General features: G+C 41.9%; 2 protein-coding genes and 1 non-coding gene across 4 annotated transcripts in view; 1 reads left to right on the top strand and 2 right to left on the bottom strand.

Moving 5' to 3' along the window:
• The window catches only part of matn2 (matrilin 2), a 34,837-nt gene extending 25,998 nt beyond the window's left edge, over positions 1-8,839 (top strand). The window contains 9 exon segments of one of the 2 annotated variants that reach the window (NM_203907.1): positions 198-320; positions 764-886; positions 1,734-1,865; positions 2,866-3,279; positions 4,636-4,788; positions 5,994-6,023; positions 7,083-7,169; positions 7,691-7,780; positions 8,428-8,839. In NM_203907.1, coding sequence (NP_989238.1) covers positions 198-320; positions 764-886; positions 1,734-1,865; positions 2,866-3,279; positions 4,636-4,788; positions 5,994-6,023; positions 7,083-7,169; positions 7,691-7,780; positions 8,428-8,483 — 1,208 coding nt within the window. In that variant the 3' untranslated portion in view covers positions 8,484-8,839. 2 annotated transcript variants of the gene reach the window in all.
• A 1,609-nt stretch (positions 8,840-10,448) lies between these two features.
• Positions 10,449-15,543, bottom strand: rpl30 (ribosomal protein L30). The gene is given in 5 exon segments (NM_001005110.2): positions 10,449-10,535; positions 11,117-11,247; positions 13,032-13,177; positions 15,334-15,378; positions 15,506-15,543. Coding segments are annotated over 4 exon segments (351 nt in total). The 5' UTR covers positions 15,355-15,378; positions 15,506-15,543; the 3' UTR covers positions 10,449-10,482.
• LOC116411827 lies at positions 10,950-11,081 on the bottom strand. Its single transcript, XR_004223375.1, has one exon. It is a non-coding gene; the product is annotated as a small nucleolar RNA SNORA72 (small nucleolar RNA).

Raw genomic sequence — 15,543 nt, 5'->3', positions numbered from 1 at the left:
TGTCCTCCGGGTAATTCTGCTGAAAATATAAATTCTCATTATTCTCAGCAGTGCCCAGAAAGTCATTTTTCTAAGTAGTTAATACAATGAGATAAAAAAGAGGTCATTGCTTGAGGCCCAGGGGATGTAATGTCTGTAACGTTGGGCAGTTCATTTTTATTTCTACGCTGTAACCCTGTGTCTCCTTTTGGAATTAGAGGTGGACCGCTGTGCTGAGACCAACCATGGGTGCCAGCATATTTGCATGAATACAGATGACTCCTTCACCTGTCGCTGCTATGAAGGGTTCCTCCTAACTGAAGACCTAAAAACCTGCAGGGGTAAGATATTGGTTTAAAGCTTGTTTTTTTTTATTTTATTTTTGGAGGAATCGCTTTTCACACCATCTATCAACCACATTACCGGCATCACTTTCCCCTAGACATATTCTTGCACCCGTCCTCTGGATCTCCCAGAACCTTTAGGCCTTCAAGCATTCACTTAAGTCCCACCTTTTCTCTTAACCCCTTTACTTTCATCCCACACATACAATAAAGACTGGTTTTAACCTATTCACTATGACCTTACCATTACTATCTTGACCAACAGGACCATGACTACCGTATTGGTCACCCTCACTGCATTTCTCACTTCCCATCCATTTTAGATTGCAGACTATTATAAGCAGGGGCACCCGTTTATTATCCCCCAGCAATATGCATTTGTAACTATGTGCATCTTCAGTAGCACAAAACAGTGACGTTGCCCTCATCCTGCCTTTTAGCTGTGGACCACTGTGCTTTGAGCAACCATGACTGTGAGCACTTGTGTGTAAATACTGAAGGCTCCTACACTTGCCATTGCTTTGAAGGCTATGACCTCCGTGATGATAAAAAGACATGTAGAAGTAAGTGCTGCAAAGACCTGTAATTGTATATAGGCTTTAAAGTGTAAATGCAATTACCTAGTTGAACAACTTAGATTAGACATTCTCTGTCAAGGGTAAGTATGCCTTACAATAATAAAGTTTCACTGACTGCTCTTTTGAAGCACCTTCATTTAAGCCTACTAGAAAACATTTAATCATCTTCGAATCATAGTACGGGTTTGGGATCCCTTATCCAGAAACCCGTTATCCAGAAAGTTCCAAAATACGGAAAGGCCTTCTCCCATAGACTCGATTATAAGCAAATAATTCTAATTTTTAAAAATGATTTCCTTTTTCTCTGTAATAATAAAACAGTACCTGTACTTGATCCCAACTAAGATATAATTACCCCTTATTGGGGGCAGAACAGTCCTATTGGGTTTATTTAATGGTTAAATGATTCCCTTTTCTCTGTAATAATAAAACAGTACCTGTACTTGATCCCAACTAAGATATAATTACCCCTTATTGGGGGCAAAACAATCCTATTGGGTTTATTCAATGATTTTTAGCAGACTTAAGTTATGGAGATCCAAATTACGGAAAGTTCCCTTATCAGGAAAACACCAGGTCCCGAGCATTCTGAATAACAGCTCCCATACCTGTATCTTCTTGCTACTCTGTATTATAGAGAAAATCAATTAAAACCCAGAGGGATATTTTAATGTCAATAAGGCTTGTGCTTAATTAGGGTTGGTTTACCTTTAAGTTAACTGTCTTATAATATACATCCCATGTTTTGGTACTTTATGGGTAATGGGGGTACGGATCATAGTTCCCTTCCCAAGAAGGTGACTTGCCCAGTGACACATATTGTTACTCCCAGGTCGAGATATTTGCAAGTCCCTTGACCATGGCTGTGAGCATATCTGTGTGAGCAGTGACGATTCCTACCTCTGCAAATGCTTTGAAGGATACACCTTGGGAGAAGATGGAAAAAGCTGCAAAAGTGAAAGAAGTAAGAAACGTGGTTTCTGTTCCTTGAATAAGGGAATAATGTAAATGTGCAGATTCTTTATCATGTGGATTATCTATTTGGAGATAATGGCAAAACCAGGCTCATGTGCTGAGATCCTAGGGGTTGAGGGGGGAGAAGAAGTGCAGGAGCACCATGGGGCACAAGAGCTTGCTCTTTAGGGCTCTTTCAGGCAGCACGTTTTTCCTCAGTCCGGCTGCATTCTCCACTACAGCATTAGGGGGCATTCTCTGCTGTGCAGGACATACATTCCTCTTCCTTTCTATACCTCATCCCTTCGGCACTACTGACACGCAAGCAGCTTGACGCAGAGAGTTTTCAAAGGAATAGTTTTTATTTGTTTACCAGTACATATATATCTAATCAGTAAGTTACCTGTAAAGTTGCACCAAAACGTACACAATTTACTTAAGTGGCAAGAACTGCCTAGAAACTTATAAAACTATGAAAGTTTCTGATGGCGGCCCTGTATCCAGTTTATTGTATATGCAACCAAATCAGCCATCACAAAGAACTCAGAATCAGCCAGGAACCTAACATTTCACATTTATAAGCTGTTTCTGTGTTCAGCCAGGGACTTAACCTCTCAGCCTTAGGATTCATTTTGGTTGGACGGAGTGATTCACACTTTGGATAGGCTTACAGTGGGAATAAGAAGAGGCTTTCTTAGCCAGGAAATCAGGGAAAAAGTCCCCTATAAAACATGAAAGGCATTTTTAATGGGCAGATATTAATATTAAAGAGTGTAGCCCATCATTATTATTTCAGATTTGTACTGTTCCATTCAGAATTAGCTTCCTTCTGGCAACAAGAACAGAGAGTTCCAAGAGCCAAAAGTAAGAAGAGGTAATGATTTTGTATGCAGCATGCAGAGCGGGGACAAAGTGGCTAAATCATATACAGTAAATGCTGGGTTCTAGATATTCGCTGAATTGTTCACAATGTGCATTCTCTCTAATACATTCAATTTTTGTGCCTTCAGAATGCGGGGAAGGGCCAGTCGACCTGGTATTTGTCATTGATGGGTCTAAAAGCCTCGGAGAGAACAACTTTGAGATTGTAAAGCAGTTTGTCAATGGGATTTTAGATTCCCTTGAAATCTCCCAGAAAGCAGCCCATGTAGGACTGATTCAGTATTCCACTCACATCCGCACGGAGTTTACAATGGCGCAATACAGTTCAGCCAAAGACGTGAAAAAGGCCGTGTCTCAGATAAAATACATGGGCAGAGGCTCCATGACTGGACTGGCCTTGAAGTTAATGCACGAGAAAAGCTTTTCAGAAGTGCAGGGTGCAAGGCCGCGGGCCATGGGTGTCCCCAGAGTGGCGATCGTGTTCACAGATGGACGAGCTCAGGATGAAGTATCCGAGTATGCTAAAAAAGCCAAACAAAGCGGTAAGTTCCCTCCAAAGCCGCTATAGTATATTTGAGGGATTGCACTAGGCATGGGTTTTCCTTATACAGGTATAGGATTCGTTATCAAGAAAACTCTGAATTATGGGAAGGCCGTCTCCCATAGACTCCATTTAAATCATTTAATTCAAATTTCAAAAAAATGATTTCCTTTTTCTCTGTAATAATGAAACAGTACCTCGTAACTGATTTCAAATAAGTTTTAATTAATCCTTATTGGAGCCAAAACAATCCTATTGGGTTTAAATGATTTTTAGTAGATTTAAAGTAAGGAGATCCAAATGGAAAGTCTCCTTATCAAGAAAACCCCAGGTCCCCAGCATTCTGGGTAACTGGTCCCATACCTGTATATTATAATTGTGTGCATTGCTAAATAGAAAATAGTGCACTCTAACTGTATGGCTGTGAAATCCCCATGGACCAAGCCTGAGATATACAGAACAGCGTCTCACTAGGAGCCCAACTAAATCTTATTGAAGCTTCAAGGCAACATTATGTTAAATGTGTTTCTAAAACTTCCCTGTATTACTGCATTGTTACCTTATATATTACTTCCTTCAAAGATGTTTAATAATTTTTGTTAAGCTACACATCCCTACACATCCCTGTATCCTCATTGCCAAGGGCTGTAGTTAAACAACAGCAGAAGGTCTGTAGACTGGACATCCTTTGTTCACATCATTTTTTTCAAGGTAGGGGATCCTGTCATTCCCGCCTTGCATTGGGCTGCCTTTCTGGCTCCTTGTCAGTTGGCTGCTCCCAGAAAGTTCCGTGTGTTAATGTGTCACTTTGCCAGTAATTTATAAGGAATGGTTTATTTTAGGAAGGGTTTACATACACCTCCATTTATTTTCCTAGCCCAATTATAAAGTGATTTATGGAAAAAAAGGTAGTTTAAACAGGCCTTTTATTAAGATGCTGGCTTTCCACTGAGCTATACAAATCAATAGACAGAAGAGTTCATTTTAAACATAATAAGGACAGAAATGGGAGATCATATATATATATATATATATATATATATATAGTAGATGTAAATGTGCCCTTTTGCTCATGATAATGTACCAGCCCACTGTTATGAGAGCAACAGCTGGGAACATAGGGGCTGACATGTCCATACATATGAACCCAATATAAGCATTTCAGCACATCAATCAGACCCCCTGGCAAAATGCACTCAATGGCTTACTTACTGTGTAATAATTGTTCTCATAGAATAAGCATAAGAGTATAGGGGCTCCCACTTATGACAATTAATATGTAGCGCACACACAGGCTATGGAGGCCATTCAGTGTGCCCATCTGATTGACTGCCACTCTCTGTGTCCCCCTATGCAGGCATTACCATCTATGCTATTGGAGTAGGGAAGGCAATAGATGAAGAACTACAAGAGATTGCTTCTGCGCCCCAGGAGAAGCACGTGATCTACGCAGAAGACTTCAGTGCAATGGGGTACATAACAGAGAAGCTGAAATCCAGCATTTGTGAAGGTAATTCCTGGCAAGTGTGTAGAACAAATGCATTTATTGCTTGTCATCTGATGTATTTATAGGACTAGATTCAGTCTTATTTTGAGTGCTACCATATCCCAATGCTGGGTTTAGGTAGTGAGCAGGTATACATTGTCTCTAGGATATATTGCCATTCACCACCATATCCAAATGCTGGGTTTAGGTGGTGAGCAGGTATACATTGTCTCTAATAGGATATATTTCCAGTATAGTGCTTGTTTTGGGTAATTATATATATATATTTGGCGGTATATATATATATATATATATACCGCCAATGCAACCAGTCAGTATAATTATTCAGTCTGGCCGACGTAACAAAAGCATACGGATGTAACAGTAGTATGCACATAACGTATCCTCTGGTGCTCATTTATCAACACCGGGCACATTTGCACATGGGCAGTGGCCCATAGCGACCAATCAGCAAATGGCTTTTTTGGCTAGCTGCAGGTAGATCAATGAATGCAACAATTTGATTGGTTGCCATGGGTTACTGCCCACAGGCAAATTTGCCCACTCCTCTGGATCTCATAGTAGCGCATGTGCAGTAAGGCTGCATTTTCCATATTGGTGACGTGTATTTAAAAAAATGCCCGCGGCTATCACAGCGCTGCGGAAAATGTTTGGCGCCTTATACCAAGCAAAGGAGGGACATTGCAGGGGAAACAAGTTAGTGGCTAAGGAGAACTAAGGTATGCTATCATTAATTGCTGGAACATTGGCAACATATGTCAGGCAGTGGTGTAACCCAAGAGCCATCTTGTGGCTGAAATTGGCATTTTTTAAAACTTTTTTTTTTTTTTTTTAGAAATAAATATGACTAATATCTATGGCTAAAGAGTATTTAATACATTATTAACATTAAAGTGGCCACCTGTTGTTAGAAAATGAAGTTGTTGCAATGTTGTTCTGCTTAGAAAATAAAGTAAAGAATAAAGTTGGTGAGTGGAGAAGAGTCACCTGACATTTCTCTGGTCATTTCTAAGCAGAGCAACATCACAAGGCTTTTCAACAGCGACTTACAAATTCTTTATATGAGAAGTGCAAAGACTTCTCATATCTTGAAAACAAGAAAAAAATAAATTGCTGGGTTTTTAATTAGACCAAACGTCATTACTCAGTTTTCTTTGATGGGTTTTCATTACGTAAAACATTGATCACTTATTGTAATTGTTTTGTAGGATGGGGTAAAACTGATGTTTCCAATTCAGGTAAGTGATCATTTCTGTGTATCACATAATTAAGAATTTTAGGAAAATCACCGGCACAACAGGTCATGGTGCAAGCAGAATTAACCTTGCATGTTTATTCCAAACGATATATATCAAATAATTAAGCACAATTTATATCCTTTATAGACAGCTGGAGGTATCTAAATATAAAATCATGCACAGCTCTTACTTCTCAGAAATGTAGGGGCAATGTACAGTGTAGTTAAGTAGAATGGGCGCCTCTATGGGGGCTCAGGATCGGACCGGGCCAACAGGACACTGGGAAAAAACCCGACGGGCCCCACTGGCCCAGGTCTACTTCCTGCCGATCAAAATCTTCTGTCCCACCCGATTGACAAGATGACCGATATCCAAGGCTTTTGCAATATTGGTCACCTTGTCAATCCACCATACACGCACCGAATAATGTACAATACTTGGATTAGTATGATAATATCGGTGCGTGTATGGCCTGCTTTAATCTTCAGAGAGCTACTTACTCTGCACACTGAATTTGGTGGAAAGCAACCCTAGTCTGTAGAGCTTACACTCTGAGTTTGATGCACATCTACAGAATAGGTAGGGTGGCAGTTCAAAAGTACCTGTCCCTAATTCAGAAGTCTGAAACCCATACAGGACACTGCCCTAAACATAGTGTATTTCGACCAATCACAGGCTGTCATGTCATATTTCTGTCACCAGCCTGCGCCTTATGAAATCTGCTTCACCCCCCTGTCTAGAACACCCAACATGGTGGCAACCCTAAGATGGCACACAACAATGCAAATACTTGGCACGTTAAGATATTTCCACATTGCCCTTCACCCGGTCCCTTTTACTTCAGAGAGTTTATTCCTTTGTGGCCATCATGGAGGCAGGGTTGCAACCTTTTCTAGAAAAAAAACAACCTTCCTATTTTTTTTGTTTATTAATAACTGGCATCAGGCATCATTTTTCCTAACCAGACAGTAAAATATCAGCAGGGTGGCAACCCTACATGGAGGGAATCATTTCTGGCACTTCTAACCCTTTAATGAGAGGAAAACCTATTTCTTCCAGAACTTTCTTCTGAGCTCAAGAGCGGGAGCAGTGAAGTGACAGTGTCGTGTTCTATGTCCACCATAAAGCTGACTACCCAAGCGGAAGGTGAGCTATAATTGTCCCATACTGCCCCTGGCAATTAAAGGGGGAGCTAAAGTGAACCTGAATTCTGTGTTTATAATGATGAGTGCAGTAAAATAATTGGTAAAAGGGCAAATACTGCTGTACCTGAAAGCCATCCTTGTATCAGTAAGCCTTGTTTCTGTGCAGTGATTCTTCTTAAAAGGCTGACAATTATTTTAAACAGACACAGTACAGAGCTGCATAGATTCCTTCACAGCCCAGTTTCCAGCCTCAGTAGTGAAAGGGATGATGGGGAAATCCTTTGTGCTGAATAGATAACAGCATTACACTGCATGCTGTATTGTTCCCCCAGCCCTTCATTGGTTATTAGAGAAAGGAATCTACTTTCTTCTTGCAGAAATTCACTTATACTGGCAGTCAGACAGCATTTTAGGTTTCATTTCAAATGCAAATAATTACAAAAAAAAAAAAAATGCAGATTGACTGAAGTGTCACTCTATATGTTTCCATCTCTGCATATGTTAAAACTCCTGTTGTTCCAGAGAAAGCCACAGAGGATCAGTGCAAGTGTAAGAATATCTTGGACTTTCAAAACAGCGCCACGGAAGAAGTCAAGAGGCTAACGCAACAATATATCCTTTTAGGCAAAAGTGCCAGACGAACGGGGGGGGGGGGGGGTGTTTATTCTAGGCCATTGAGAACATTTCCGACATAATTATAGGAATGGCAAGTTCATCAGTCTGTAGGTGGCCAAACATGGCCAATACTGTACCTCTCATGTAGACCACCAGCCTAAGCAGTTGGAATAGGAAGTGAATAGGAGCTGTGGTTCCGCTTAACTTTCTCATTTGCTGATGCAAAAAGTATTATCCAACACTGTTAAACCTCTCAGCTAACATCCATGGTTGGAATGGTATAGTCAGTATGCCAAAGTTTGTTTCATATGATTTTAGTGGTAAGAATAAAAGATGCCGAGAGAATCTGTGCAGCCACTTCTATGGAAAGAGGGATTGAGTCCCAGAATCCATCATTTCAATGTGCAACTAGTGTAGAGAGGAGTTAAATGCCTCTGCCAGCCTAATGGGGTTAAAAGTGTTTACGGTGAGTAAAAAAATATATATTTCTTTCTATATAAGCCCAAATGAATGAGCTCACTGGGGTGGTCCGATTCTCAGGCATTTTTGCATCTCTATGCTTTGGTGCCCAAAAGCAAATGCAATGCGTGGTTTAACCAAATATAGAGTTTGTTTCACTTTGTGCTCTCCTTGACACAAATCACTAGATGCAGTAACACGGCGACTGGAACAACTGGAGAAACGCGTGGGTCAGAAATAGGAAGGTGTTGGTTAAACCGTAAGAGCATCTGAGCAGAACCAAAGTTACACGATGGAAGCAGCGGAACAGAGCTGCACAGTTCAGCACAACTCCCCCAGACTGGATCAGAGTTTTATAGCACACAGCAAATCATATTCTATTTATGTACAGATGGGATTGCATGTCGGAATCCAGAAAACTAGAACTATGGAATATTTGGCGCCGCTTAATTTATGGAACAGAGAATTCATTTGGAAGAGTAATGAGGAAGAAACAGTTTTGTGGGCCAAAGTCTATTTTGTAAATCCAAGATATTTTTTAGCTTTTCTCTCGTGGTTTTATAAAATATGAATAAATTGTCAAGTATTTTTAAAAAATGGTCTGCCTTTATTTAAATGCTTACAGAACTAACAGCTGTGTAATATGATAGTTACTACTGGACAATGGTTCGCTCAGATATGAAAAGCATATTCTGCAGCTTTACCTGTCCAACAGTGGGAATCCCTGGGAGACAGTAAGCTCACTAGGATTGGCTGTTGAGGCACAATCATCACTATGTATGGCAGTGTTATGGTGGCCATGCCCAATGCAGTATTGTCAGGTAGTTTGGCTTCATTTTGCGTTACTGACACATAAGCACCACGTTTGGGACCCTTAGGAGGTAGTTGAGTAAGGCTTGTTCATAAAGAAATCCAAAGCAAGATAGGTTCAAATGAACCTCACTTTTAGTTCAGTTCAAGACCCTCTTGAAAAAGATCAACACATTATTCATATCTGTGTTTCCAGATCATGCCTGATTGGCCAGACCAACTTGTCCATGGATGTCTAAGGGCTCTGGCACACGGGGAGATTAGTCGCCCGCGATTGGCGCGATTTTGGGAAAAAGCCTCGCGAGGCAACTTCGGCGATTTGCCGAAATCGCCCCGCCGCGTGTGCCATCCCTCCGGCGACTTACATGTTCGCTGGTGGGATGGCAGGTGATGGCAACTCGGGGAGATTAGTCGCCCGCGAACAGGGAGTTTTGTCGCGGGCGACTAATCTCCCCGTGTGCCAGAGCCCTTAGAGTAGATCTCATGGCTTTGCCTATGTTCTGATGCTAGCCCTTACCCAACAGAAAAAATGCCAGGGAGAGAGACTCATAGTTTGTGTCATTATATAACCTTATAATGGAAATAAAAAAGGGGCTATGTCCAGGACTGGGGTCCACCATGACAACTGTACTCTGGCAGCCTAGTCTGCCCATGACTGCCACTGTCACAACATTAGTGCCTTTCCTCTCAATTCAGTATCTAATGGGAATTTTATCAAAGTAACACCAGCCCTTAGTTGAATGATTTTCATTTTGTTCACTTTGTTTTATATAGAAGTGCTTAAAGGGAGAAGTCCACCCAAAAACATTTTTTGCAAAGTTAAGAAAATAATTCTAAGGTACTTTAATAAATTGAAAATGTAATGAAGGCAAATATAATTGATATTGAAAACTGTAATTATGCCCTTTAGGTTTCAACTCAAAACAATGTAGCAGAAGCCAGTTCTGCTCTAGGGTTGTTAAAGAGCACACACGGTGGTTCTCACATATTAAATTATATATGCCTTCTCACCCCCACTTTCTTCCTGCACCCACTTCCCTTCTGTGCCATGATTTCCAGGCTTTAACCCCCTTATACCCATTTGCAACTCTTCTGTACCCAGATCATATTGTAATCTTTCCTCAATTAAATACAACACCACCAAAATTTGCTCTAAGCCACTCAGCACATCAAGTCTAATTTAAAAAATTTGAAACAGCCAGTCTCCTAGGACAAATGTGAATAAAGCTATTTCTTAAACCACCTTCACCCAGCAGTAGTGTGTAGTTTGCTTCTCATGTTTTATCCCAACCACCTGCAATCTCTTCCTGTTTACTAGATGTACCACTACTTGAAAATTAAACTGAATGTAAAAAGAATTCAGGCTCGAGGACAGAATTCCAACAGCAGAAACATTCTGTGAAACCAGTTTTATTTAGAAGTTTTTACAATTATTTCTCACTGGCCTGTTGCTCTGGCATGCTTCTGATGATGTCTGAATCACCTGCAAGTACAAAACAAAAAGGTTAAAGACTTGCTTCACTTACATTGGGGAAATACATCAGGAATCACATTTCCCCCCCCTTCTGCCAGGGGGACCCATTAACAACCCAGGCAGCAGGCCTGTCAACGAGTAGAATGGGACCCTGCACTACCCCAGTCACTCCCCATTCTGCCAAAACCCTGTACATGATTCAGATAAGGAACAACCCAAACCCCCAACTCTTTTACAACCTACAAATTGCACTTTTACATCTTTTGGGGCCTCTGACTGCAATATACCCAGTACCCCAGGGATGTCAGCCCTGCTTGCAGCTTCTGTACTTCAGGTGAAAATACACTTGCACATAAAAACCTAGGGTGCCAATAGCAACAATTATCTGAAGGTATTAACCTGCCAATTAGGTATCTGGAATAAAGATGTAACTGGCATTAAAGCATCAGAACCAGACTGAATGCCAGCTCTGAGGACACTGCCTAGTATCAGTCTAGCGAATGTCTAGCCCGGATCTGACCACAACCAGATCAATCCAGCGAGAATTATTCGCATGTGAAACAGCGGTTTTATATCTAATATATCCGTACCTGGATCAATGATAGCCAATGTGCATACTCTGTAGTACTTTCCGCAGGCTGTACCCAATTCAATGTTGTTGCCGCTGTAGTGGTGCACACCAGTCTTTGCCAACATTGCATAGTACTCAATCTCTGATTTCCTGCAAAGGTAACAGATGTTACAGTGCTGTATATGTTGCCATACATAAATAGAAAGTGAAATAAAAAGTATATATTGTTACAAAGATTCTGTGCCACAAGAGCAAGTTTGGACAATGCTGCATTTTTCTCACATGGTGCAGTTTTTTCTACAACAGTGTTCAGTGGTTCCTATGGAAAATTAACTGTCATATGGAATTAAACCAACCTGCTAAATGTCAGGAGGAGCTAATGCGGGGAGTAAACCCTATTCCCTTTAGACCTAATTATGCTGGCCACACTAGGATAGATCTATTACATGAGGTTAAGTCAGTGGCCATGGAGTGGAAAGACATAATGGCTGATAAAGACACAAGGATGTTCTATCAACCTACTGAACATCCCAAGGTGGTGGGGAGGGAAAGCACTGGTCAAAGAAGGTGGGGAGGGAAAGCACTGGTCAAAGAAGGTGGGGAGGGAAAGCACTGGTCAAAGAAGGTGGGGAGGGAAAGCACTGGTCAAAGTACATGGGGAACTAAATTATCAGAGCACAGCTCGAAAGGAAAACTTTAAAAAGTCAAGAGCAAAAAGATGTTCATGTTCTACTAATTGCCTAAAGCCATATGAAAGACAACGGTCAAGGCATTTCAAAAACACCGACTGGCATTTTGCTTGGCACTAAAACAATCATTTTTATACTTTAAACTGGGTATACTCTGATTGTAATGGCTTGAAAAAAAAACAGTGACTACACTGCAGCCATTGCCTGAGCTATACATGTTTGTTGTTCCAAGAGCAGAATGGCTCCATCTGCCTGTGATTAAAGCCTATCACAGCCTAGCCCAAGGGTTATTTGACCTATCAAGACCTAATAGATTGATTAAATGAATTCTTAGAACTGATTGGCTGTGATGGATAACTTGTGCGCTCTGAAATTCTCATGCTGGGAACTAAACCATTTTCTGGTTGCTGTGAGCCTTATACCATAGTAAGTAGGGTCAAAACGGTTGAGTGCCAGATCAGTGACTTAAGCTGGCCATACACGCACCGATAATATCGTATGAAACCTCAAGGCGACCGATCACAGGAGGCTGATCGCCAATCGGCAGGTTAAAAGATTTTGATTGGGGGCCATTGAAGGCACCTGAGCAAAATCTACCTTCAGGGTTTACTTGGCAGAAGGAGGTAGAAATCCTATTGTTTCTATCTCCATATCTGATGATTCAGCCCTGAACATGTCAGTGGAGGGTTGGAACGATCTTTTGTGCAACCAACGGTCGCACAAAAGATCGAAAATCACCACGTGTGCGGCCAGCTTTAGTCTTCATTATTTTTTGTGTGCGGTCTGATTTAGCCCTCTTTTCACACCACAACTGAAAACGCTGGCTAACAGATCTAGCTATAGGATACGGATATATAAGGTTATAGCCCCTCTGAAATACAACTACTTGTAAACTGACATGCAACGGGATTAAAGTTTATGTAGCACAGCAAGGGGTGCCTAAAGTACCCAACAACAACCTTGCCAACTTTGGAACCATCTGGGGCCCTCTGTGGTAACCGGCACTCTGTACAGATTAAGGATTGTAAGTTATCTTTACAATTCTACCTTTCTGCAATACGATCTGTAAAGTTCTGGGGCATGCTCTATCTTTTGAATACCCTGTTCCTACCTGACCTAATGTAACTTATGTATACGAGTATAGAAACACTATATACCTGTTCAGTTTTTCCCAGCTGCAGCCCAAGTACTCACAAAAAAGTTACGCAATTTGTCATTAACTTAATTCAAGATTAAGATACTAACCTCAGAGCTGGGCAGTTGTTGGCAAGAATAACCAGCTTAGCTTTGCCCTGTCGGATCATTTTTAAGGTCTGCTTGTATCCAAGGACATATTTACCACTTTTCATCACCAACTGGAGCCTAGAGTTAATAGACTCCAGAGACTTTTTCTATAAAAAAAAAAAAAAAATTAAGTGTGACTTTACATCAAAAGCAGAAATTCTTATTGCACATGGGGCAAACAATAAATCGATGCTTATTGGTGGCCATAGTTGCCCACACATTCCGGCCTTTTTATCCTATGTATGCCCAATGTCTGGACTTTATGACCCAATAGAAAGGCTGACAGTAACCTAACCTACCCACCATCTAAAGAGTGTTAGGGTCTAATGTAACACTGTTGCTGAAACTTCCAAGACGTATATATTTTCAACTATATTTTGCTACTTGTGTATACAGCACTGAAGCCCTCTTTTTTTTAGTTAAAAGGTGCATTGAATAAGCCTGTGCAAGCACAATAAACTGGCCTTATGTCCAAGAAGCATCACAGTTGTCACATTCACACTAAGGGTTCACTATAGAACATTCCTGCATAAGGAAACATATAACAAATATAGCTTGAAAAAGCCTCTATAGAACTTCCCTGCATAAGGAACAAAGTTCACTTTCCGTTAGTCCCAAAGTCACTGCTATATTTATAAAGTAAAAGTATGTGGATTTCTCTACAAAATTGGCTATTAACCACCCTGCCAACAAAGAATAAGTGTCTCCACAACTAACCTAGAACTTAATAAGCTGTCCTTACCATTATCATTAGCGGGCCAAGCCAAATGGTCTATAATACAATGTACTGTTCCATATTAATACTGTTGCCATCACATACAAATAGTGCATGACCGCTCCTTCCCAATACTATATACATAATTGTCAGAAACAGTACAACTCTGTGTGTTTGGATACAAATACATGCACCAGCAAGCCATTCCTGTGGCACTCACACTATCCAGCCCCCATAATAAGTAAACACTTTGCTTTACTGCACTGCTATCACAACATGAAACACCTGGGGGAAAAAACCCAGTTTTCATCAAACTATGATCCCATCCCTTTAAAAAGAATGAAACATGTGGTTTGTTTATACTATAACAGCTAAACAGTTTTCCTTGCACAGAACTCCATAAGCAATTCCACGTGACTATATTACATGCAAAATATACATGTATATAAACACGCAAGGCCAATGTGTGGCCCTTACAGACCCAGGTTATCAGGGAGGCATGTAGGCTCAGCGCCAGTTCCATAAGCACACAGTGGGCATAAATAAATATAAAATATAAATATAAATTTTCTTATCTTGAAAAAAAAAAAAAAAAGCCTCTACAACATGAAACACCCAAACTAACACCTCAGGGAAGTTTTATTCCTCAGGGTCATTGAGAAATAATATTCCAATGGACAACAAGTGCCCCTGTATGTATGGCAGGTAATGGGCAGTGCCAACCCACAGGCTGACAGGCTGCCACACACATGTTACTCTGTATGTCCAATGTATGTAACCCACTTATTGTACAGCGCTGCGGGATATGTTGGCGCTTTATAAATAAATGGTAACGTACACACACACAGGCTGGCGCACACACACACAGGCTGGCGCACACACACACAGGCTGGCGCACACACACACAGGCTGGCGCACACACACACAGGCTGGCGCACACACACACAGGCTGGCGCACACACACAGGCTGGCGCACACACACACACAGGCTGGCGCACACACACACACAGGCTGGCGCACACACACACACAGGCTGGCGCACACACACACACAGGCTGGCGCACACACACACACAGGCTGGCGCACACACACACACAGGCTGGCGCACACACACACACAGGCTGGCGCACACACACACACAGGCTGGCGCACACACACACACAGGCTGGCGCACACACACACACAGGCTGGCACACACACACACAGGCTGGCACACACACACACTGCTGCCCCATGATGGGATTGTGCCCTAAGGCCTAATGAAGGCGATAATATCTATATAAAGTTTAGCTGCTCTATGTATAATGCGCATCGGATCTCCCTACAGTAGGAGCCCGGCTCCCCGGACATGAGCAGCCCCTTCCCGGCTCACACAGCAGCATGGGGGGATATAGGAGCCACTATAATGCCCCACAAGGGCCAGGCTGGCTGCAGTGAGGGGCAGGCTGGGTATTTCCCATGATGCGCTGCGGTGCCGGGACACCAGGAGCCCGGAGAGTCCAAAGTTATTAAGCAGATGCTCCACGTGAGAGCCGAGGCCTCACTCACCGTCTTCTTGGCGGCCACCATGATTGCAGTGCGGGGATCCCGGACCTGACAAAGAGACGGAAATACATGTTCAGGGTCGGGGAGATTTCACTCTTTGCGCTAAACCCCATAACGACCCGCTGGCTAGCCCAGAACCCCGCCAAACCCGAAGAATAGCAGGAGCACCACTCACCAGAGGTGTAGCTCCAAGATGGCCGGGGACCGAGAAAG

Source organism: Xenopus tropicalis, chromosome 6 (assembly GCF_000004195.4).
Source record: "Xenopus tropicalis strain Nigerian chromosome 6, UCB_Xtro_10.0, whole genome shotgun sequence".
Taxonomy (NCBI): domain Eukaryota; kingdom Metazoa; phylum Chordata; class Amphibia; order Anura; family Pipidae; genus Xenopus; species Xenopus tropicalis.
This window is presented reverse-complemented; position numbering and strand designations above follow the sequence as displayed.